The following is a 23,613-nucleotide window of genomic DNA, read 5'->3' on the forward strand; positions in this document are numbered from 1 at the left end:
GGGTACTGATGAGGCAGGGTGGTATGGTTTTGGAGATAACTTAATTCTTCTAGGTGATTCTCCAGGTTCATTCATCACCGCCAGCGTCCCCAACCCCAACCTCTTCATATGGAAGTGACTTCATATGGAAGCGAGTGCCTGTGGGGAGGGCTGGTGTCTGGCCCATCTTTTTATTCCAGGAGCCTCACTTGGTGCCTGTCATGAGGCAGGTGTGCAGGAAATGCTTGCTGAATGGATGAATAATTGAACAAGAGAAGGTTTCTCCATACTTTCCTTCCAGCAGTCTGAGGTGAGATCTGTAAGCATTCACTCTGTCTTTCCACGTCACCATTGGAGGTAGAAGCACCAGTGGCCTCCACCAAGTGAGGATACGCAAAGGGGATGTGAGGTGTTAGAATGTTTGTGTGTTGCTTTTTACATTTGCAAAGATCAGATTCAGAATCCTAGATTTAGAAAGACCTTAGAAATCTGAAGTTCAATTTCTTCACTTAACAAATGAGGAAACAGAGTCAAAGTGAGGAAGTTCCTTGATTAAAGACAAAATTGGCACATGAATTCCACTTTTCTGGTCACTCTTAATTAGTTAAATGTTTTTTTTTTTCCTATACTGTTTTATTTCATTCCCTTGGTGTGTGCTGTTACCCATAACTATCCCCAAATCTTGCAAACTCTGGGATTGCTGTGGAAGACAGTAGCATCCTTTCCCCTCTACTCCCTTCAACTTTGCACTGTTCTCTCTTTTTTGCTTAAGGATTCTGGGGATAAAACACTCTAGAAACCCAAGGAAACTGGACAGAGTTCTCTAGGTCATTGTATCACACACGTAAATGAAGAAAAATGCCACCCTGCCTCCACCTGAAAGGGAGACCCAATGACACAGAGAGGGAGATGTGGTTTCGCTGAGGGCTTCTGGATGTTTTGAAGTTGGATCCAAACCACCTGGTGAATGCTTTTTCAATCACATAATTGGCAAAGCCCCAAATGTGGCCAGCTGACATGGTAGAGTCTGTCAGCTAGCAGAGTCCCCCAGCTCTTTACCAATCCATGGGATAATGATGACCATCATCATAATAATCATTATTACCTTAGACAGACATGGATGACAAAGGCACTCTGGGGGCTTCTGTTTGAAATGAGCTGCTTCTTAGCCTACCTTCACTCTCCAGAGTGACTTTCTACAGAATTAAAGGATCATGAAGCTGAAAGAGGCCCTTGGAGATCATCAGTTCTGCCTTTCTGACTTCAGACGGGACTAACATTTATAGAATAGTTGCTATATAGGAAATTGAACCAAACTTACTTTTATATGTTATTCTTGTGATAGTGTCTCTGTTGAGCATTCGATTAAGAAATGGGTTTGATGAATCAGAAACCTAGGGGAGAAAAGAAAATATTAATAACTGGGCAGTACTATTTCAAGATAAACATCGCCTCCATGCATTTACTTATTCACTCATATATATTGAGTCCCTACCATGCTATAAACACTATGATGGCTGGAAATTCAGAGATTAAATATATAGAATCTACTTTCCAAAATCCACAGTCTAGAGAAAGAAGACAGGTAAGTAACCTAATGGTTATAATTTAGTGTGAAGAGTGCTATGATAGAGTTACAGGTATGATGATATTAGAGGAAGACCGTCCACCTGGGGAATCTTAGGCACTAAGGCCTGAGCTAAGTCTTGAAGGATAGGGGGAAGTTAACAAAGTGCTTTGGTGGTATAGTGTGGAAAAGGAGGAAAGGTGAAGAAAAACATGACATACAGAGGATTGTGCACAGATGGACATGGGAGAACTAGTCATGCCCAGGGAAGTATTTCAGTGTAAGTGAAGGTGAGAGTATGGGGGAAGGATGCGAGGTAAGGATAGAGAGGTAGGCAGGTGCTAGGTCATGTCAGGCTTTGAGTGTCATGTTAGGGAATTTAAACTTTATCCTGTAGGGATGGGGAAATATCAGAGGGTTTTAAGTAAGGAGTAGGGAGTGACCTATTAAGAAGGGGATAGTTTTCCAAGTAGAGAGTGAGAGAAAGAGTACTCAGATCAGTGATATCAGGAGATAAAAAAGATCTCTAGGATATAATATAGAATCTTATACCACTGCTCAGTATTACATGAATCAAATATATCATAAGCCATGTCATTCAGTCAATCAATCAATCATCCATCAATCTGTCCTTTCATCCATCCAAAAATTATTTACCAAATTCCTATTATGGGTGACACATTTTACTAGATGTTCAGGGATCAGTTCCCATTTTATGCCCATGCTGTTAGGTCTCCAAATTCCTTGTTTGGAGAACAAGCCAAGTTTCCAGGGGCTTAAGCCAGGGAACCACAATTTGGAGACTGTGATGGGCCCCCACAAGACTGTATATACTGTTTTCTTAACAACTCCCTTTTTACTCAGCCTTTTTCTAGGGACCATTGTTCATCCTAGATATTTTTCTCCTACCTTGCTCAGCTGTGCTCTGTAATTTACACCTCAGCTGCTAATCGGATGTTGTGACACATCAACATTTTAAATCTGATTTATTCTGAGGGTTGGGAAAATTGCAGCAGATGATTATTATTATTAGATAAGCAACAGGTAATTTTTAGTTTGCAGAAAGCACAGACTGTTTATTTTCCCTCCATCTGCCTTTCCTTTCCCACGCAGTTTCCTGGGTGTGTTGTTGTGGTGAGACATACACCAAGGGGAGCTTGGTGAGTGACAATGTTCAACGGAGGTAAAATCCCACTCCAAATGGAGAAAAGCCCCAAATTAAACACTGCTGATCCCTGGAAGCTTTAGTGCTGAATCCAATTTCTACTTTGACATCCTCTTCAGCTATTTAAAAGATAGCCTGAAGCTGCCTGTTTGTGTTGATGCAGTCCATGAAAGGAGAGCCAAAAATAGATCGTCGTGGCAGGTGAGGAATCTGCCATGTCCCTCAATCGGGTGCCTTGGTTTCCTGGTACCCGGTGAGTCTGGGCAGAGCTAACATTGGGATTAGACATTTTTGTGCTGATTAAAAATAATTGAAAAATTTCCAAAGTGCACACAGATGATTTGTGGGCTCTAGCATGTTGGCTGTGTGGGTGAGAGGATAAAATATGTACTTGGTATAAGTGAGCTTAAGTGGGAAGTTAATGGTATGTGATTGAGCAGCAATTATAGCCAAATCTCAGTTCCCTGTGGTCATAGGAATGGTGGGGGATTAGGAGGGGACAGAGATAGGTAAAACCCACAGATAAACAAATCTCTTGTTTTAACAAACAATTCCAGTGCTTTTATGGCTCAGCTTTTGGGCCAGGGTGACATCTTGAGGGCTCAGCTGACCTAGATACAGGGTCTCTCATTTTCTGTTCCTGCCTACCTTGAGGCAGGAACTGGGGAGGAGAGGCAGAAAGATCAGCAGGAGGGGAGGGCTACCAGAGGTTTTGTTCACGTCATTTCTAGGTACCAGTGTCCAGAACAAGGCTGGACTGTGTCCCATGCTCAGTCAGTGTTTGGGGATGAGTGAATGACAAGTCACAGCTTGGATAACTCACTGTGGAGCATCTGGGAGTTGGTTATGTTGGACAAAGATAGAAGTGCTGTGGCTTATTTTGAGATCTAGCCAGAAAGCTTCAGGTTTGCTCAGGGAAAGAACAGAAGCATCCCTAAGAGCCAAACTGGCCTGAGAAGATGCAGGAGCTAGTCACCATCCTTTCACTGACCTCAGGGTCTGGGGCATATGTTCCACTCAACAACCCGCAGGGAAGCAGCAGGACTTGCATCAGTAATCTCGGTGGAAAGAGTGTTTCTGCAGGAGCTTGTGAAACACACCAGGAGTTTATAGTTAGGAGGCTGACTTCCTGGTGAATCAATCACAGTGTCAGCTGTAATGTGCCTGCACTTCCAGGATGACATACACTGACTTAGGAGCTTTAAGCAAAGTGAGGCAATGTCAGTGGCAGGGACTGAGGCACTCACCAAAGGTCAGGAGCTGTTGGGCAGCCCATGTTGGCCGTGAGAGTTACTCATAGAAGGCCTGGCATTGTGAGCCCCTGGACACGCATGGCACAATTTTGTGAAATATCTTTAAGCTTCATAACAATAAGCTTGACCCAGGTTGAATGCATCAGTTGGTTATCAATATCATAATTGGGGTTGGTTGAGGGATTTAGTTATTTGCCCCATGTTTGTGGGCAGCATGGGGATATGGGGGGAAAGTTTTTAAATGTTGTTTTCTCTTTTCTCCCTCCCAGCTCTGTGAATAAGGTCATTAGTAAAGTCATTGACTTGCCTTAAAGTCAAGCAAGACTTGGGTTCCATTCCTTTATGGGCTGTTACGAACTACATGCATTAGGATGGAATGTCAAAGATTCTCTGAACCATTTTCCTCATCTGCAAGATAGGGACATAATACCCACTCCACAGGTTTATTATTAGGGTTAAATGATAAAATATATGTAAAGTACATATCTCAGTGCCTGGCATTTAGGAACCCATTGTTTATTATAACAGGGTCTGTGATGATGTCAAGACATATAGAGCAGGGACTGGCAGGATCAGTCTGTACCAGGACCAGTTTCCTTTGGGAAGTCACATCAGGTATTAAGAAGGCACGACAGCTTAAAAATGTACTTCCTCTATCAAAAGCCCCTTCCTATCTTTGCCAATGACAAGCTAGATGAGGTGGGGTTGGTGGCCAGTGACAGCAATATGTCACTAATGCCTCTGTCCAATGTTCAGCTCTACTGGGGCCACAAAAAGGTGAGGTGAAGGAGAGTAAGTTAGGAGGTGGTGTAGCCAGGCAGAGCAAAGTGCTTATTGAAAAGGGTGATGCTCTCAAGGAGGGAGGGGGAGTAGTGACTGGGGTTGCCCCTGTACCCATTCTTCTGAGTGATGCCTGGGGTTGCCCCTGCACCCATTCTTCTGAGTGATGCCTGGGGTTGCCCCTGTGCCCATTCTTCTGAGTGATGCCTGGGGTTGCCCCTGCACTCATCCTTCTGAGTGATGATGATGTCACCACGAAAGCTCTGTTAAAACTCACTAGTGCCAAATGCTGAATTTCTATTGACAGTCATCAGATTCCAAGTTCTGATTGGAGCACTTCCTCTAATGGTCTGGCTAAAACTTCCCAAGGGGCTAGCACACTGACTGCCAACTTTTAGAACTGCCACCCTTTGCTTTTGCTTTTTGTTCCCTTTTGGAAAGACAGTTTCTTTTGTTTTCTTTCTTTCTTTCTTTCTTTCTTCCTTCCTTCCTTCCTTCCTTTCTTTCTTTCTTTCTTTCTTTCTTTCTTTCTTTCTTTCTTTCTTTCTTTCTTTCTTTCTTTCTTTCTTTCTTTCTTTTTTTTAATTTGCAAACTTGTTTCACTCAGCAACTGTCAAAATGTTAAAGGTAATTATTTTTTAACAAATTAGAATTTGCTTGCTTGGAGATTTGTTGTTGATGATGACTGTAAGAGGATGTAGAGCCTCCCTAGAATGTCTTAAAGTCAGCATTGGTGGCCTTTGCTTAATTATTCACAAGGATGCTTACAAAGGAGAAGGACAATGGAAGAGAAAGATGATACTCAGAGCAATTGTGGGAAGCTGGAGGGAGCTGTTTAGTGCAGTGCCTGGAGGGGAGAGATATCTCACATTTTCCTTTCATCTCTTTTTCCAAGGGTTATCTGATGGACAGGTCTTTAATCCGGTGGGGTGTCAGTGAGAAACCATCTCCCCTTATATTGCTTCCTTCTGATTCTTCTGTATGAGTGGGACCTAAAGCCTACACCTGGATCCAGCACACTTTTTCTCTCTAGGACAAAAGCTACCTGAATCCTCAGGCCCCAGTGCTCTGAAATGGAACTCATTGTTTTTGCATCTCACTGAAAGGGGCTTTATTTATCATGAATCTCATGGAAATAAAAGTCACCCCCTGCAGCTTTTCTTGGGCATAGATATTACCTCTGTTGCTGTTTCTAAGATCCAACAGGACTGCAAACTGATATTCTGATTGGGGTGGGAATGGCAAGAAGAGAAGAATGAAGGAACACAATACACTTACTTTTATAAATATAGAAACTACCACCAATCCATTTGGGCTCTTTGCAGCTTCTGTGACATTGGTATATAACTCGTGGTTATAGTGGATGAGCTGCACCTGGCAGGAGTGAAAAACAATAATAAGAACAACAATCTAGCATTAAAAGATGTGAGGTACGGCATATCCACCCTACATAAGGGTAAACTGTAAAGTACATTGTAGAACAATTGGAAAGATAATCCTATAATTGAAGAGATTTCAGGGATATGATCTGTGTGTGTGTGCATGTATAAAATACGTGCACACACACATACACACACATACAAAATACCCATACATATTTGCAAACGTTTTCTGGTAACAACCATGCATTTAATAAGCTTGGTGCCCATCTGGCTCTGGCTTCATCTCAGGACATTTCCCCTAAAGTGTGTGTAAAGTGAATTTCCCTTATTAGGAGCAGAACTGCCCTACAGGGGTGGACATGTTTCCAGGCTGCACCAGCAGCTGCCATTGGCAGCAAGCAAATCTTCCTCATGGCCATGGACAAGCAGGGAATTGCTAGGTCCTGAGTCAGCTCAGTGACACTGAGAGGAGACTGGCCAGCCTGCAAGATGCAGTGCTCCTGATGGAGAGAGAGCTGATGGCTTAGGCTCCTGATGCACCAGCCTGCACCAGTCACCTGATTGTGCAGGACTTAACTTGCTCTTCATTGAATGAAGATCAGCAATCTGCCTGTTGAGCCCTTGTTCATTCATTTCAGGCTGTGGCTTTAAAATAGCTTTTTATGTCCATGCCACTCTCTCACTTTGTCACAACTTACCCTTCCCCCTCCCCATATCCTCAAGTCCATATATACACTACCAAATGTAAAATAGATAGCTAGTGGGAAGCAGCCACATAGTACAGGGAGATCAGCTCAGTGGTTTGTGACCACCTACAGGGGTGGGATAGGGAGGGTCGGAGGGAGGGAGACACAAGATGGAAGAGATATGGGAATATATGTATATGTATAACTGATTCACTTTGTTATAAAGCAGAAACTAACACACCATTGTAAAGCAATTATACTCCAATAAAGATGTTAAAAAAATAAATAAATAAAATAGTTTTTATTTTTTAACAGTATGGAAGTATAATTTTGTAACAAACTAAAAGAAATTAAAAAACAAAAGTTCCCCTTCCCCACCTCTTTCTAATCCCAGTCCAAGCAATATGATTATTAAGAGTTTAGTATTTATTCCAGATTTTTTTGTGCTTATTAATCACACACACATATACATGTAGAGTTAAAAAAAACACTAAATGGATAAATTCCTAGAAACATACAACCTACCAAGACTGAATCAAGAAGAAATACACACCTGAACAGACGAGTACAAATAAGGTGATTGAAGTAGTAATCAAAAATCTCTCAACAAAGAAAATCCCTGGACCAGATGGCTTTGTGGGTGAATTCCACCAAACATTCAAGGAAGAACCCATACCAGTCCTTCTTAAACTCTTCCAAAAAATAGAAGAGAGAACACTTCCGAACTCATTTTATGAGGCTAGCATCATCCTGATACTAAAGCCAGACAAAGACACTGCAAGAACAGAGAACTAAAGGCCAATATCTCTTATGTACATAAATGCAAAAATCTTTAATAAAATCATAGCAAACCAAACTCAACAACACATTAAAAGGATTATACACCATGACCAAGTAGGATTTATTCCTGGGATGCAAGGATTGTTCAACACATACAAATCAATCAGTGTGATATACCACATTAACGTAATAAAAGATAAAAACCACATGACCATTTCAATAGATTCAGAAAAAGCATTTGACAAAATTCACCATCCATTCATGATAAAAAAATCTGAGAAAAACAGAAGGAACTTACCTCAATACAATAAAGGCCATATATGAAAAGCCCACAGCTAACATCATAATTAATGGAGAAACACTGAAAATTTCTCCTCTAAGATCCAGTACAAGGCAAGGATGCCCACTCTTGCCACTTCTATTCAACAAAGTCTAGGCAAAGCAATTAGACAAGAAGAAATAAAAGACATCCAAATCAGAAAGGAAGAAATAAAATTGCCTCTTTTTGCAGATGAAATGATCATATATGTAGAACACAATAAAGACTCAACCACACAAAAAAACTCTTGGCACTGATAAATTAATTCAGTAAAATTGCTGGATACAAATTCAGTATACAAAAATTGGTGGCATTTCTGTACACTAACAATGGACTATCCAAAAAGGAAATTAAAAAAAATAATCTCATTTATAGTAGCAACAACAAAAATAATATACTTAGGAATAAGCTCAACCAAAGAAGTGAACAACTTGCACACTGAAAACTATAAAACACTGGTGAGGGAAATTAAATAAAATAAATGGAAAGACAGGCCCATGTTTGTGGGCTGGAAGAATTAATATTGTTAAAACGTTCATGCTACTATAGGTGATCTACAGATTCAATCCAATCCCTAACAAAATTCCAAAGGCATCCTTTACATAAATAGGAAAAAAACCCTAAAATTCATATGGAACCACAAAAGACCCTGAGTAGTCAAAGCAATCTTGAGCAAGAAGAACGAAGTTAGAACGAAGCTAGAGGAATTACATTTCTTGGTTCCAAAATGTATTTCAAAGCTATAGTAATTAAAACAGTATAAATACATATGCATAGACCAGTGGAACAGAACAGAAGGCCTTGAAATAAATCCACACACTTATGGCCAACTGATTTTTGACAAGGGTTTCAAGAACACATAATGGGGAAAGGACAGACTCTTCAATAAATGATGTTGGGAAAATTGGATATTCCATGAAAAATAATGAAATTGGAACCTTATCTCATACCACATACAGAAGTCAACTAAAAATGGATTAAGGACTTATATGTTAGACCTGAAACTATAAAACTACTAGAGGAAAACATAGGAAAAAATTTCTTGACATTGGTCTTGACAGTGTTTTTTTGGTTATGACAGCAAAAAGCACAGGCAAGAAAAGCAAAAACAGACAAGTGGGGTTGTACCAAACTAGAAAGCTTCTGCACAGCAAAGGAAACAATCAAAATAGTAAAATGGTAACCTACAGAATGGGAGAAAATATTCACAAACAATGTATCTGATAAGGGTTAATATTCCAAATATCCAAGTAACTTATAACAACTCAATAGCAAAAAAACCCAAATAACCTGATTAAAAAATGGGCAAATAATTTCAATTGACATTTCTCAAAAGAAAACATACAAATGACCAATAGGTACATGAAATAGTGCACAACATCACCAGTAATTGGGGAAATGCAAATCAAAACCACAATGAGATATAACCTCACACTTGTTAGAATGGCTATTACAAAAAAGACAAGCGATAACAAGTGTTGGTGAAGTTGTGGACAAAAGGGAACACTTGTGCACTGTTGGTGGGAATGTAAATTGGTGCAGCCACTATGGAAAACTGGATGGAATTTCCTCAAAAAATGAAAAATAGAACTATCATAAGACCCAGAAACCCCATCTGTGTATATGTCCAAAAGAAATGAAATCTGTCTCTTAAAGAGATATCTGCACTCCCATGTTCACTGTAGCATTGTTCACAGTAGCTAAGATATGGAAACAACCTGAGTGTCCACTGAGGGATGAATGGATAAGGAAAATGTGATACATACCTCTCCCCACACACTGGAATATTATTCAGCGATAAAAATAACTGAAATCCTGTCATTTGTGACAACATAGATGAACCAGATGAGCCAGAAGGACCTTATGCTAAGTGAAATATGCCAGACACAGAAAGTCAAATACTGTATGAACTCATTTATAGGTAGAATCTAAAACAGTCAACTCATAGAAGGAGAGAATAGAATGGTGGTTGTCAGGGGTTGAGCAGAGAGGGAAATGAGATGTTCGTCAAAGGGTACAAAGTTTCACTTATGAAGGTGAATGAGTTCTGGAGCTCTAATGTACAGCATGGTGGTGATAGTTAACAATATTGTATCACACACTTGAAATTTGCTAAAAGTATAGATCCTAAATTAAATCTTTTTTTTTTAACATTTTTATTGGAGTATAATTGCTCTACAATGGTGTGCTAGTTTCTGTTCTACAACAAAGTGAATCAGTTATACACACACATACATCCCCACATCTCCTTCCTCTTGCATCTCCCTCCCACCCTCCCCATCCTACCCCTATAGGTGGTCACAAAGCACCGATCTCATCTCCCTGTGCTATGCAGCTACTTCCCACTAGCTATTATTTTACATTTGGTAGTATATATAAGTCCATGCCACTCTCTCACTTTGTCCCAGCTTACCCATCCCCCTCCCCGTATCCTCAAGACCATTCTCTACATCTGTGTCTTTATTCCTGTCCTGCCCCTAGGTTCTTCATAACCACTTTTTTTTTAGATTTTATATATATATATATATATATGTGTGTGTGTGTGTGTGTGTGTGTGTGTGTGTTAGCATACGGTATTTGTTTTTCTCTTTCTGACTTACTTTACTCTGTATGACAGACTCTAAGTCTATCCACCTCACTACAAATAACTCAGTTTAGTTTCTTTTTATGGCTGAGTAATATCCCATTGTATATATGTGCCACATCTTCTTTATGACCCAGCAATCCCACTACTGGTCATATACCTTGAGAAAACCATAATTCAAGAAGAGTCATGTACCACAGTGTTCATTGCAGCTCTATATACAATAGCCAGGACATGGAAACAACCTAAGTGTCCATTGACAGATGAATGGATAAAGAAGATGTGGCATGAAATTAAATCTTATCACACACACCACACACACACACACACATATATCTATGAATTTGTGATGGATATGTTATTTATTTCGATTGTGGTGATTTTTTCACAATGTATACATATATCAAAATATCTGTTGTACACCTAAAATGTATACAATTTTGATATGTCAAAGATATCTCAATAAAAATAAAAAATGAAAAGTGAAAAAACAATGGAAATGGAATCACTTATAAGTAACTGTGAACTTGATTTAAAAAAATTATTTTTTTAAAAATTAAAAGTAGTCTGTGGCTATCTTTCTAAGTCAATGTGTATGGATCTACCTAAATCTTTCTAATAGCCATATAATTCTCCATCACATAAATGCCCCATAACATATTTAACCATCCTCTCACTAGTTTTTTGGTTGTTTCCATTTTTTTTTTGTCTCTCGGAAACAGTGTCACAGCAAGCCTAGCATTATCTTTCTATAATGGTATTAGCATTTTCCACAAGCTGATTTGAGAATCTAAAAAGATGGTGCATGTAAAAGTGATTTATGACTGAAAGTATAAAGAGTATTCATTATTCCCAACATCTTATGTTGAATTTAAAAATGAGGTGTAGTTTTAGAAGCTGAGAAAGTCAATGATCAAAAAAGTGTACTTTTCCTTGATCTTTGAATAAAACATCTCTAACAGAGTGAATTGCAACCTTCACTGTGCATCCAGTTCACCTGGGTGCTTTTAAAATCCACCTATGCCTGCCCCGCAAATTCTGATTTGATTCTTTTAGGGTGGGAGCAAGGCACTGATGTTTGTTAAAAGCTCTTCAGCTAGAGGGCAGCTGGAGTGGAGAACCAGTGCAACATAATCAGTGAGCATCAGTATCCCATCACTGTCCACTCAGATGGATGGTCCCTTGAGTCTGATAATATCCTGAACATCTTGAATCAGTAGAGCTTCTCATATTATTGCTGCTCTTGAAATATCCTATTTGTTTATTGCTACTTCACTTCTGGTGTGTTTTGCCAATGGTGGCAGATGGTTATACAGCAGCTACTCTGTCATCAAAAAGGCAACTGCAGTCAGGGGTTAGTGAATCTTCTCTGCCTGTGCAGGACTCAGGCCAGGCAGGCTTACAGGTCTGTGCTCATCAATCTCCTCCCTCCCTACCTCCCACCCACACAGCCAGGACTTTCTGTAGGTGGAGAACCAGGAGCTATAGGGGGACCTGCCACATCTCCTTTCAGTGTTGAGTAAGCTTCTTAATGAGAATCAAAACACATCCTGCCAACTGCTAAGATCTTCCCACCAGGTGACCTAGAAAACCACCTGGGGATGTGCCAGTTCTTCAAGGCATGCCTTGAAATTTCAGTATATTCTGAGAACTAGGCTTGGAGAGCAGAGAAGTGGAAGGCAATCAAGTGGAGTGATTCTTCTCTCCAACTTATAAGACTGAAAAAGGTAGGAAGATGTCTCTTGGATGCCCCATAGGGTAGGATCCCATAGAGGCCAGGGTTGTGGCAAGTATAGGGATGAGGCTGTGCTCTGCTCTAAGCTCAAGTTAGCACATTTGGGATTTTGATCTGAAGTCTTGCCTCCTCTATGTTCCAAGGTAAGTTGGCTAGGATCCTGAGATCATGGTGAACCATATGAAATTTACTTTTTGATTTGCAAAAATGGTGATTTTATAGAGTTAACATAATCTTAAAATAAAGCTATTTTGAATACAGCATACCCCCACATGCCCACACACGAATTACACGTTAAAAAGATGACATAGTACTTTCCTACTCAATGTGCAGTACAGGGACCAGCAACAGCCTCAGGATCTGGGAACTTGTTAGAAAAATGCAGAATCTTGAGCCCTACTCTAGACCTCCTGAATCACAATCTGCATTTTAACAAATTCCCAGTGATTTGAATGAATGTACGTTATTAGTAGTTGAGAAGTACTGGTTTAGCAGATACTGCTGGCTGGTTAGCAGGGGGCTATTTTGTCTGGTTGTTCACCCTTCCTCTGGTTCACTTCAGCTGAATTTAGGGGTACATACATTATGTATGTTGGAAGATAGGCTGAGTTCAGATCATAGGAGGCTTAGACTAGGAGCCAGGGAAGGGATTTGAACAGGAGATACTATAATCACTATGGGCTGTAAGAGGGAGACTGGAGCAGGGAAAGACCAGAGGTAAGGAGGATATAATTTCAGGTGGTGGTCTTTAAGGTGGAAAATGTTCCATAGGACTTTGTAGTTTATAGGATGTGCATGTGTGTGGTGAGTGGGCACCAAGTGATCCCCCAGGCCTCAGACCAGTCAGGACCACCAGAGGACCCCAGGAGGCAGCTTGGCAATGGCCAGGCTTCTTGTTCCCACATGTCAGAACACAATTTTGGCATCAAAGGCAAGAGGGACATTCATGAATCAACAGCAGGGCTTAACTGTGAAAAAGCACTGCTTCCCTTTCACCTACCTCCCAAGGTCCTTGTCAGTAGCAATTATAATTCCTGCAGCTGTTGATTTTGTTTTTCTCCAGGCAGGCACAGTGGGCCCAATCAAATACACACTAACCACATACACGGTGCATAGGTGTGGGTGGGTCTGGGGGAAGGGGATCTGCTGCTTCTCCTGCTATTAATTTGGGGTTGGGGAGCAGCTATGTGCAAATCATATCCTGCTAGGAAGAGAGTATAAGATTGGCAAGTTGGTTCTGAAAGTGATGCCTGTGGATTGCCTTTTGCCATTTATGGGTAATATTTTTAAATCCAAACCCTACTAAGTCAGAATTTTGAATAATTTGGATGAGCACTTAAGCTGTAGTTTGAACACCAACTTTGGTGCTTACTCAAGGTAATCAAAGTGAAGTGACATAGGAGATTTATAAGTGAATGCTTGACCTTCTGAGCAAGTGTGTGAGGCAACTAGAACTGCAGGGACAATGTTGAAACTGCTTACAAGAACAAACTCTTTGGGGGTTAATGATGACATTCTAATTAAACACCGCTTTTAGCTATTCATTAAAGAGACAACCCAAGGGCTTCTGCTAGCTTAGTTGGAATTACCATGTGAAAGAGCTAAGCCTGGATTACTGGAAATTATTTTATAATCTTGACTTTTTAATTAGTTTAGACAGGTGTCTGAACTTTAGAGAAGCTTTCTGGAAATGCAAGACTGAGAAATGGCTGTCTTAGAGGAAGAAATAAGATATTGTTGGACTTTTCATGATGCTCAGACATGGTACACTCTGTGATCCAGAGCATTTTCTAAGTTCTCTGAGATCTGATGTGATTCTTCATTGTGTGACACTAGCTTTAATCTTGTGTTCTCATCCCAGAACATGCTGTCTCACCTCAGTCTTTTACAAGGAGCTGGAATTTGTTCATTCAAAATATTTTTGAGGGTCAACCATGTGTTGAGGCCAGTGGGAGTGAGACTGATAAAATGCTTGTCCTCCTAGAGATAATTTCAGATGGTGGTAAGAGCTTTGAAGGAAACAAAACAAGGTTTTGGCTTGCAAAATGAATGACAGTAGTGGAAATATTGGGGGGTGGCATGCAGGGGTGGGGACAATGTCAGGTAGTGTAGCTAGTGAAGATCTCTCTACAGAGGTGATATTGGAGCAGAGTTCTGCTGATGAAGAGGAGCCAGGCATGGGAGGACTGGAGGGAGGTACGTTGTTGGCAGAGAGTGCAGCCAATGCAAAGAGCCTGAGGTAGGGATAAATAGCTGACTATGGTTGGGAAGGGTGAAGGTGGCTCAAGATGGGACTAGCTCATACAGGGCTTTGTAAACCATGGTGAGGAGCTTTGATTTTATTCCAAGTGCAGCACGTAGCCATTGGTTTTAAGGAAGAAATCAATTGATCTCTTGTGCATCATTTTGTTTGTTTGTTTTTTCTGATGTGCACTTTTGAAAGATTCCTCTGGTCACTGTTGGAGGGCATAGTTGACAGAAGAGGCTTTGTCTATACTTCTTTACATTACAGCTCAGCTTTGGCCTCATCTTCCCCAGGACACCTTCCATGAACCACTGACACTGAGCATCAACTGCAGCTCCTCTCTGCTACCATGTACTTTCATTCAGTGGGCAAGATCAAAATATCTTACAACTAGGTTGGCATTGTTAGTAGGTAATCAGAACAGATGTAAGCCACTGACAACTGGCATAGTCGTATGGGTGCCGAATATCCTGTTGATGTTAGTCATCATCATCACTTATTGATGATCATCACCAACATTTGTTGAGCACTGCTTTGTTCCAGAGACAATGTCAGCAATAACATCATCTCACTTAAATCTCACAAAATTCCATGAGTTAGTGACATTATCTCCATTGAAGTCATAGGCCACTGGGCACTGGGCCACTGAGAGATTATTTGCTCAAGAAAGTGGTAGCGTTAGGATTGTGCCTAGTTCCTATGACTATAGAGTTCACATTCATGCCCCCTGTGATTTTGAACCTGTTTTCTTTATGTTTGTATCTATTTTTGAATAAACATCTCAAGGGCAGGGGTATACCTGGTGCCTGTCATGGGACATGGCTTAGAGGATATGTTGGCAAGTGCTTGATTAACGACTCCCGTTTCTGCATCTCATAGAGATGGGACCTTAAAAAAAACCCAGGCTAGTCCACTTTTAAAAATGAAGAAACTAAGATCAGAGAGGAGCTATGTCTTGTCCAAGATTATACAGTCATTTGTACATCCATTTGTTCAACAAGGATTTTTTGAGCAACTAATAAGTGAGGGAGAGTGATATGAGAGGACGAATAGGGAAGCAGGACGAGACTGTGGAGAGCCTGGCAGGCCAAGCTAGGGGGTCTGGATTCCATTCTAAGGGTGATGGAAAATTATGTTTATGTCCTAGAATTCTCTTAGGACCAAAAGCAAAGCTTCTTCTCTGCCCCATAACTGAAGTGAGGAGCCAGGCAAACATTGGCCTTTGGTGACAAGTAACCCAGCTTTCAAGCTAATCAACAAGTACTTATTTTTACTAAATGAGAAGACCTGCTGCAAGCAGGATTCCAAGTTGACAGCAAGCTATCCTTGTCATTGGTTAGGTTGGGCGCAGCCTCTGGTGTAAAGGTCTCAGATCGAGTCTTCACTTCTCAGAAGTGAGCTGACTCACCATTGCACGCAGGGCTGTGGCTCACTCATCCCTCAGGCCACGGCAAAGAGACCAACTGTGTTTTCAGATCATGATGTGTACACCTTAGTTCGTCTCAGTGTGTTGCTGCATTAGCAGAAGTCCCTTACTGAACTGAGGAAAGAGCAGCCTTGTAATGGAGGATCACACACAGCATTTGGAGTGATAACACCACCACTCTGATTACCCCTGCTCAAACACCTCAGTGGCTTGCCATTGCTTTTAAGACAAAGGCCCAAATATGAGCACAGGTCTTGTGTGGCCTCTGACTTTTCCATCCATGTCCCCTTGTTGGATGTGCTCTGGCCACAGAGACCTTCTTTTTGTCTCCCTTACACACCATGCTTCCTCCTTCCCTAGAGCCTGTGCACATACCATCCCTCTGTTTAGAACACACTTCCCTCCCCTCTGTGCCTGACTCCTGTTTATGAACAACTTTAGTTCTCAACTCAAGGGTCATCTCTTGAAAGAGTTCTCTATAACCCACTCTCATGGCATCCTGTGCCTTTCCCCTTTGAAACACACATGATAGTTTTATTTAAATATTTATTGTGTGATTGATTAATGTCCATCATTTTCACTGGAACTTAAGCTTCATCGAGGCAAGGACTGTATCTGACTGGTTCTTGTGATGTCCCCATTACCCAGCACAGTACCTGACACATATGAGTAGTAGTAAGTTTGAAATAATTGCTAAATGAATAAAGAAAGCCATGCAGGCTGGCAATAATGCAACCAAATGTGATGTCCCAAGGGACAGGGAAAGCAAAGTGCTTGGCTGAGATGGTAAAGGAACAGCCCATAATCCTAAAGGATATCTCTAATGGGAGCCCAGAAACTAAATACCACATTGGGTTATGTGGATTTCAAAGCCTAGCTTTGCTACTGGGTATCCTTGGGCAAGACAGGCTTTTCATCTAAAAACTGGGATAATGCAGATGGCCAACAAGCACATGAAGAGATGCTCAAAAACACTAATCACCAGGGAAATGCAAATCAAAACCACAATGAGATATCACCTCACACCTGTCAGAATGGCTATCATCAAAAAGAACACAAATAACAAATGTTGGCGAGGATATGAAGAAAAGGGAACCCTCCTACACTGTTGGTGGAAATGTAAATGGTACAGCCACAGTGGAAAACAGTATGGAGGTTTCTCAAAAAAACTAAAAATGGAGTTACCGTATGATCCAGCAATTCCACTCCCTGGTATATATCCAACAAAAAACAAAGACACTAATTCAAAAATATACATGCACCCCGATTTTCATAGCAGCATTATTTACAATGGCCAAGGTATGGAAACAACCTAAGTGTCAATCAACAGATGAATGGATAAAGAAGATATGGTATATATACACAACGGAACACTACTCAGCCATTAAAAACGAATGAAATTCTGCCATTTACATCAACATGGATGGACTTGGAGGACACTATGCTAAGTGAACTTCATCAGACGGAGAAAGACAAATACTGTGTGATATCACTTATATGAGGAGTCTAAAAAGTACAACAAACTAATGAATACAACAAAAAAGAAACAGTCACAGATGTAGAGAACAAACTAGTGGCTACCAGTGGAGAGAGGGAAAGGGGGAGGGGCAACATAAGGAGGGTAAGGGGAGTAAGTGGTACAAATTATTAGGTATAAAATAAGCTACAAGGATATATTGTACAACACAGAGAATATAGTCAATATTTTATAATAACTATAAATGGAATATAACCTTTAAAAATTGTGACACTATATTGCACACCTGTAACATATATAATACTGTACAGCAACTATACTTCAATAAAAAAATAAATAAATAAAAACAGGGATGATACTACTAACTACTTCATAGAACTATGGTGATGATTTTTTTTTTTTTTTTTTTGTGGTACGCGGGCCTCTCACTGTTGTGGCCTCTCCCATTGCGGAGCACAGGCTACAGACGTGCAGCAGGCTCAGCGGCCATGGCTCACGGGCCCAGTTGCTCCGCAGCATGTGGAATCTTCCTGGACCGGGGCACGAACCCGTGTCCCCTGCATCAGCAGGCAGACTCTCAACCACTGCGCCACCAGGGAAGCCCTGTAGTGATGATTTTATGACACAGAGTATATAAATCTAGTAAGCACTCAATAATTAGCTACTGTTGTTGTTGTTACACTATAATTATTATATAAGCTATAGGTAATAGAGCCTTCAGCTCCTGAAGAAACAGGGTGTGTACAGTCCCCTCTTATGGATTCTCACTTTGAGGTGTTACCTATTCATGACCTGGATCATTTTCCAACATATCTTGTCCCATTTAGACATATATGGAGCAGCTACTCTGAGGTGAGAGCTTTTAAAGAGAAATGTATCCCCAGTGGCTGATACTATAATTTTCAGGTAGTGGGAGACTCTTTCTCTGTAAAGAGTCATAAATATGGTCATATTAACTATATGGTCTCCATCACAGCCATGCAATCCTGCTTTTATATGAAAGCAGCTATAGACAAAATATAAAAGAATGGGCATGGCTGGGTTCCAATAAACCTTTATTTACAAAAACAGATGGTAGGCTATAGTTTGCTAACCCTGCTAGTTTAAGTTTCAGAGATGAATAAAAAAATTTAGGAGCATACATTTTCCAGAAAGTATTCTTAGAGATAGGAAGAAAATACATATTTAAAGAATATAAATATTAATCTCTCCCTTCCCTTTAAATGATAATGATTACCATTTCATATTTCTATAGCCCTTTAAACCTTTCAAGGCATATTCAACTCAAGTGAGTATAATTCTAGTCAGTGAACAAGTCCCAAGCACCCATCCTATGTCAGACCCCAGAAGTCAGAGGTAAATGCTATATGTTACCCCACTTTTTCCTAAAATAGGCAAAGGATATAACAAAGTCACAGAGAGGATAAGCAACTCTTCTGAGGTCACACAAACAGTGGTCCTGGTCGACTTTGCTTTCGAGTGTATGACATTTTCTTTCCACAAGAAAGGAAAAGTGTTTAGTATTTGAGGGGAGATCACATTTTAGCAGCTGTTGTTGGAACAAAAATTATAAGCTAGAATTTATTTATAAAAAGTCATTAACAAGTTTTTCTTTCTGTATAAGAGTACACACAGTCTGCAGAGAAGAACACAGTTTGAGATTTACCAACTGCCACATTCTCACCCTCGGTTTGGCAATTACCACTGGTCTGCCTGGTGACCGATGGTTTCCTGCATTTTAAGACATGGAATGCAATTCTGGCTAAAAATTTTTAAAAAGCCTCCAAATGTGGTCCAGCTATCACAGCAGCCTATAAAACCAGAGTGAAATATGGGTTTTTTTTCCCCCCAGAAGATAACAAAACTTGGATTTTAAAGCATGATGTTTTTCACAGAGTTGCAGTTTGCACAAGTGCAGAGTGATATGTTTGAGAGCAGGATGATGCTGGAAAAGGCAATGCTTTGGGCCTCCTCAGATACCTCTTCTGTCTAATAACCTCAGGCTAGTGGCTTAGCTCCTCTGTGCCTTAGTTACTTCATCTGTAATATGGGGATGCATCTAAGGATTGTCATGAGAATGAAACAAGGTAATCTACTACACAGGCTTTCAGGAATTAGGCAGAGTATAATCAAACAAGCAAAACAAATAAGGTGACACATACAAAGGACCACACATATAAAAGGCCGTTATCAAGGGACTTCCCTGGTGGCGGTGGTTAAGAATCTGCCTGCCAATGCAGGGGACATGGGTTCAAGCCCTGGTCTGGGAAGATCCCATATGCCGTGGAGCAACTAAGCCTGTGCACCACAACTACTGAGCCTGTGCTCTACAGCCCGTGAGCCACAACTACTGAAGCACAAGTGCCTAGAGCCCCTGCTCTGCAACGAGAAGCCACCACAATGAGAAACCTGCTCACTGCAACGAAGAGTAGCCCCCGCTCGCCACAACTAGAGAAAGCTCATGCGCAACAATGAAGACCCAATGCAGCCATAGATAAATAAATAAATAAATTTATAGATATATAAAAAGGCAGTTATCAAATTCTCCTTCTTTTTCTTTCCACGATGCAAAGATTGGACATACTTTCCTTCTTATTGGTTTCTGGACTTCAAATTTGTTGTCACAAAACAAATTGCACACTAAGGATCTTCTAGAGAGTTTTCACACCCTTTTCACAACCTTCTCAAGAACCATTCAATTAGGGTGTTTTCTGATGCTTTTTTTCCCCCTGAAGTATTCTGAAATAGCTGTTTCTAGAAACCGATCTTTCCTTCTACGATCCTTTTTCTGAAGAAGCCATATCCCTTCCACTTCTCGTAAAAGAAACTGCTGAAAGTCAGAGCAGGATGGACCTCCTAAAATGAGGTCCAGATCATCCCAGAAGAGACCTACAGGGAGTGGTTGTTACCTGCCAGGATCTAAAGATGGGGTCTGCAGATACTTTTGGAACCTTAGCTGATTTTAATTAAGGCTCTGCCTCAACTGCTTCCTGCAACCCAGACTTCATTGCTCCCATCCTTTTTCTCTGCAGTTGCCTACTTCCCGTCTATACTCTCATTACCTTAAACACATACCAGCAAAGAGCATGAATGAAGATCATTTATCGGCTCTGGAGTCAAACATCTTAGGTTCAAGTTCTGGGTTAGTCTTTTTGAGCCTCAATTTCTTCACATGTAAAAATGTGATTACAATATAACCACTCAAAGAGTTGTTGAGATGATTAAATGAGTCAAAGCATGTAAATGAGCTGAAGTGCATAAATGAGATAAATTAGGCTTTACATGCAATGCCTGGCATATTCTAAGTACTTAATTACTTCAATGAACAAATGCATGTATGAAAATCCATCATGCTTGATCATTATAATGCAACATATGTCTAATTAAATACATATATTTTCCTTTTTTTTTCTGAAAATTGACGTACTCAATACTCAGTCTTTTCAGGACACCAATAAATAATTCCTACAGGTATCCTGATTGGAGTAACTGGGGTTGGGGTTGAGAGGATACTTGGATGACTTCTTCAGAAGAAAAGGAAAACAAGTCATCTGAGGAATAGTGAGACTCCTCTGGGGGCAAAAACAGAGGTTAAATCAGACAAATTACAGGGGCAGAACCTGTCACTCCAGGGTCTCATACCAGAGACAATTTTTTCTTAGATTCCAGCTCTTTAAGCAAGTAACTCTATCAAGACTTTTATGATATATTGTTCAGTCACTTCTGCTTTCTACAGAGGCCATAAACACCTATCATGGAGGAAGAAAAGATTAAATCCTCACAAACCACTTGCCAAAGCCTCTATATTCAGTTGGTGTTAATTCAGAAGAGTCACTTTTGATGAGTATTCTCCTAACTGTTTTTATTAATGGAAATAGAAATACAACATCTATTAGATAAAGAGAGGAGGGTTTTCTTTCCTTTTGTAAATCAAGCTTCAGAGCAATTTGGATAAGAAGTTCATAAAACTAGGCTTGATTTTGAACACATTAATTGCATAAAGTGTGATACTTAATAACTAGAAATACATTCAAGGCCATTAAATATACATAAACAACATCCAGGATGGATTGATTCTGGGGATGAGGAACGGAAAGAGCCTTGAACCAGGCATCAAGGGGACTTTGTTTTAAAGGACAGTTGGCCACTCAGTAGCTGGGTGAGTCCCTGCTTCCTTTTAGATCTCGGATCTTTATCTGGAAAACACGGAGTTTTCAAGGATAGGGTTTTGTGATTTTTCTAAAAAAATGAATGCACATTAGTGGGAGGTATAGGCTGTTGCCTTCTGAGTTTCCATCAAAGTCAATTAAATGACATGATTCAGAAACCAAATATTTAAATAAAAGTTTCAGTAGACAGCATGTTTAAGCCTATGGTTGCAAATGGAGTGACTACAGGGGCCAGGAAGGTTGCATAGGTAAGAGAAGGGGGCTGGGTAGGACTGCAGCCAAGAACATGTGTGCAGGTCCGGAACAGTCACTGGGCCTCCTAGCTGCCAGTTTGTGACCTCTGGTTTCTCCATTTGATAGTATTTAGGCCAAATCAAGTCAACCCAAAGAAAAGAAAATATTCCAAACCTGAGAATTGACTCTCAAGTCTTCATTCATTTATTCTTTCAATAAACACTTATTTGTGTCTCCTATACACTTGGCACTATGCTGGGCATGAGATGATAAAAAGAGGGGAGATCTTAGAGGCAGAAGGAAGCACATGTGCATAGGCCCTGTGGCATGTGTAAAAGGTAGAGGCTGGAGCCCAGAAGTTAAGGGGGGGATGAAGGTAAGATGACATAGAAGTAAAAAGTAGGGACCAGACCATATCTAGTCTTGGAGACCCTGGTAAGAATTTTGCCTTTATCTTAAAACAATGAAAAGTCATCAAAATTCTAAGATGAAAGGGACCATGTGTGTAGAGGGGTAGGAATTGTGATAAGGTCAGATTTAATTTTGGTGCAAATCACTCAACCAAAGACTATAGGGGGAAGTCTTTAACTATAGAGATTCTTCACTATAGCACATTTTCTCACTGTGGTGTCTGACTCTACCAGGAATCACACTGCCAACTGTCTGCCAACTTTCCCCTATTCTTGCCCTTCCAGAATCTACCCAGCTTCTCAGTGAGCCATGCATTCCAAATCCTGGAATCAGATCACTTATATTCAATAACATACCTCATAAGAAAACAACATATCAATCCACATTACAGGAAATGGAATACTCTCAAACAGGTTTTGAAAAATCAGGAAAAATATTCAGGAAGATTATGAAAGATGAGTAGTGAGTACAAAACAACTTTTGGCAAATACAGAAAATTATTAGTTTATCGCAAAAAATAAGATACAGGTTATCCAATTATTAGAAAGTAAATGGCAAAAAATATCAAGAAAGCCTCAATACTTGTGTGGAAAAGTACAAAAGCAATAATTCAGGAACTAATTTGAGCAATACAGGGAAGGCCACATTGGTTCTGGCCTGTTATTGCAATTTAAAATGAAGTCAAATGCCAGAGGATAATGGGAACCGTTTTTTGGGTACTTAAATGCCATATAGGAGAGAGGGAGCCACAAAGACAGACCTCATTGTAGAAGAAGGAGGGGACTGTGATAAATGTTGTTGAATGGGCTTACTGCCAACTTAATATAGTCTTAGAATCCAGCCCTCCTTCTGCTATCCAGGCAGTGTTTTATAATCAGGGAGAGGTGGACAGTTGTGTCTGGACAAGTCTTTACCGTATGTGACTGTCCCATGCATTGCAGTGCCTTTAGAACGTTTGTTTCCCCTCCACTAATTGCTTCTTGTATCCCCCTCCCCCAATCATGGTGAAAATCCTAAAAGTCTCCCATACATTTCCAAACAAACTCTCCAGTACAAACAGCTGGAGTGTGGCGGGGATGGTGGTGGTGGTGGTGGTATGGATTGTTGGTACTGCACAGACTGAGGGTTATGACTGGGAAAACCAGTTTCCCTATCAAACTGGAGGTAATGGTGAAGTTCTCATGATACACATCTGTGCTGTACGTCTTCATGAAGGTTGCAGAGTCTCTGGAGTCAAGTGGAAATGACCTTCGGTTGTAATGTCTTTCCTGCTGTATCCATGTGTGGTCTGATTGTCATTCAGATCTTTGCAGATTGCAGCTAGTTCCTTTCTCTCCCAGGGGATTTTGTTTTATAGAAAGGTCCTTTGATTTTGCTACTGAGGGGTGGGTCTGGGCCAGTTGTGGGTAAAAGGAGACAAA

The 23,613-nt window shown here is 40.5% G+C and overlaps 1 protein-coding gene across 1 annotated transcript in view; it reads right to left on the minus strand.

The window, feature by feature from the left end:
* The window catches only part of CA10 (carbonic anhydrase 10 (inactive)), a 626,923-nt gene that overhangs the window by 18,916 nt on the left and 584,394 nt on the right, over nt 1-23,613 (minus strand). Inside the window, exons 6-7 of the mRNA XM_027087088.1 lie at nt 6,023-6,118; nt 1,301-1,373 (exon numbers count right to left, since the gene is read on the minus strand). Of these exons, the coding sequence (XP_026942889.1) occupies nt 1,301-1,373; nt 6,023-6,118 (169 nt within the window). The remainder of the gene's footprint in view (nt 1-1,300; nt 1,374-6,022; nt 6,119-23,613) is intronic.

Source organism: Aethalodelphis obliquidens, unplaced genomic scaffold, assembly GCF_003676395.1.
Source record: "Aethalodelphis obliquidens isolate GAN/ISIS:26980383/991018 unplaced genomic scaffold, ASM367639v1 scaffold58, whole genome shotgun sequence".
NCBI lineage: Eukaryota > Metazoa > Chordata > Mammalia > Artiodactyla > Delphinidae > Aethalodelphis > Aethalodelphis obliquidens.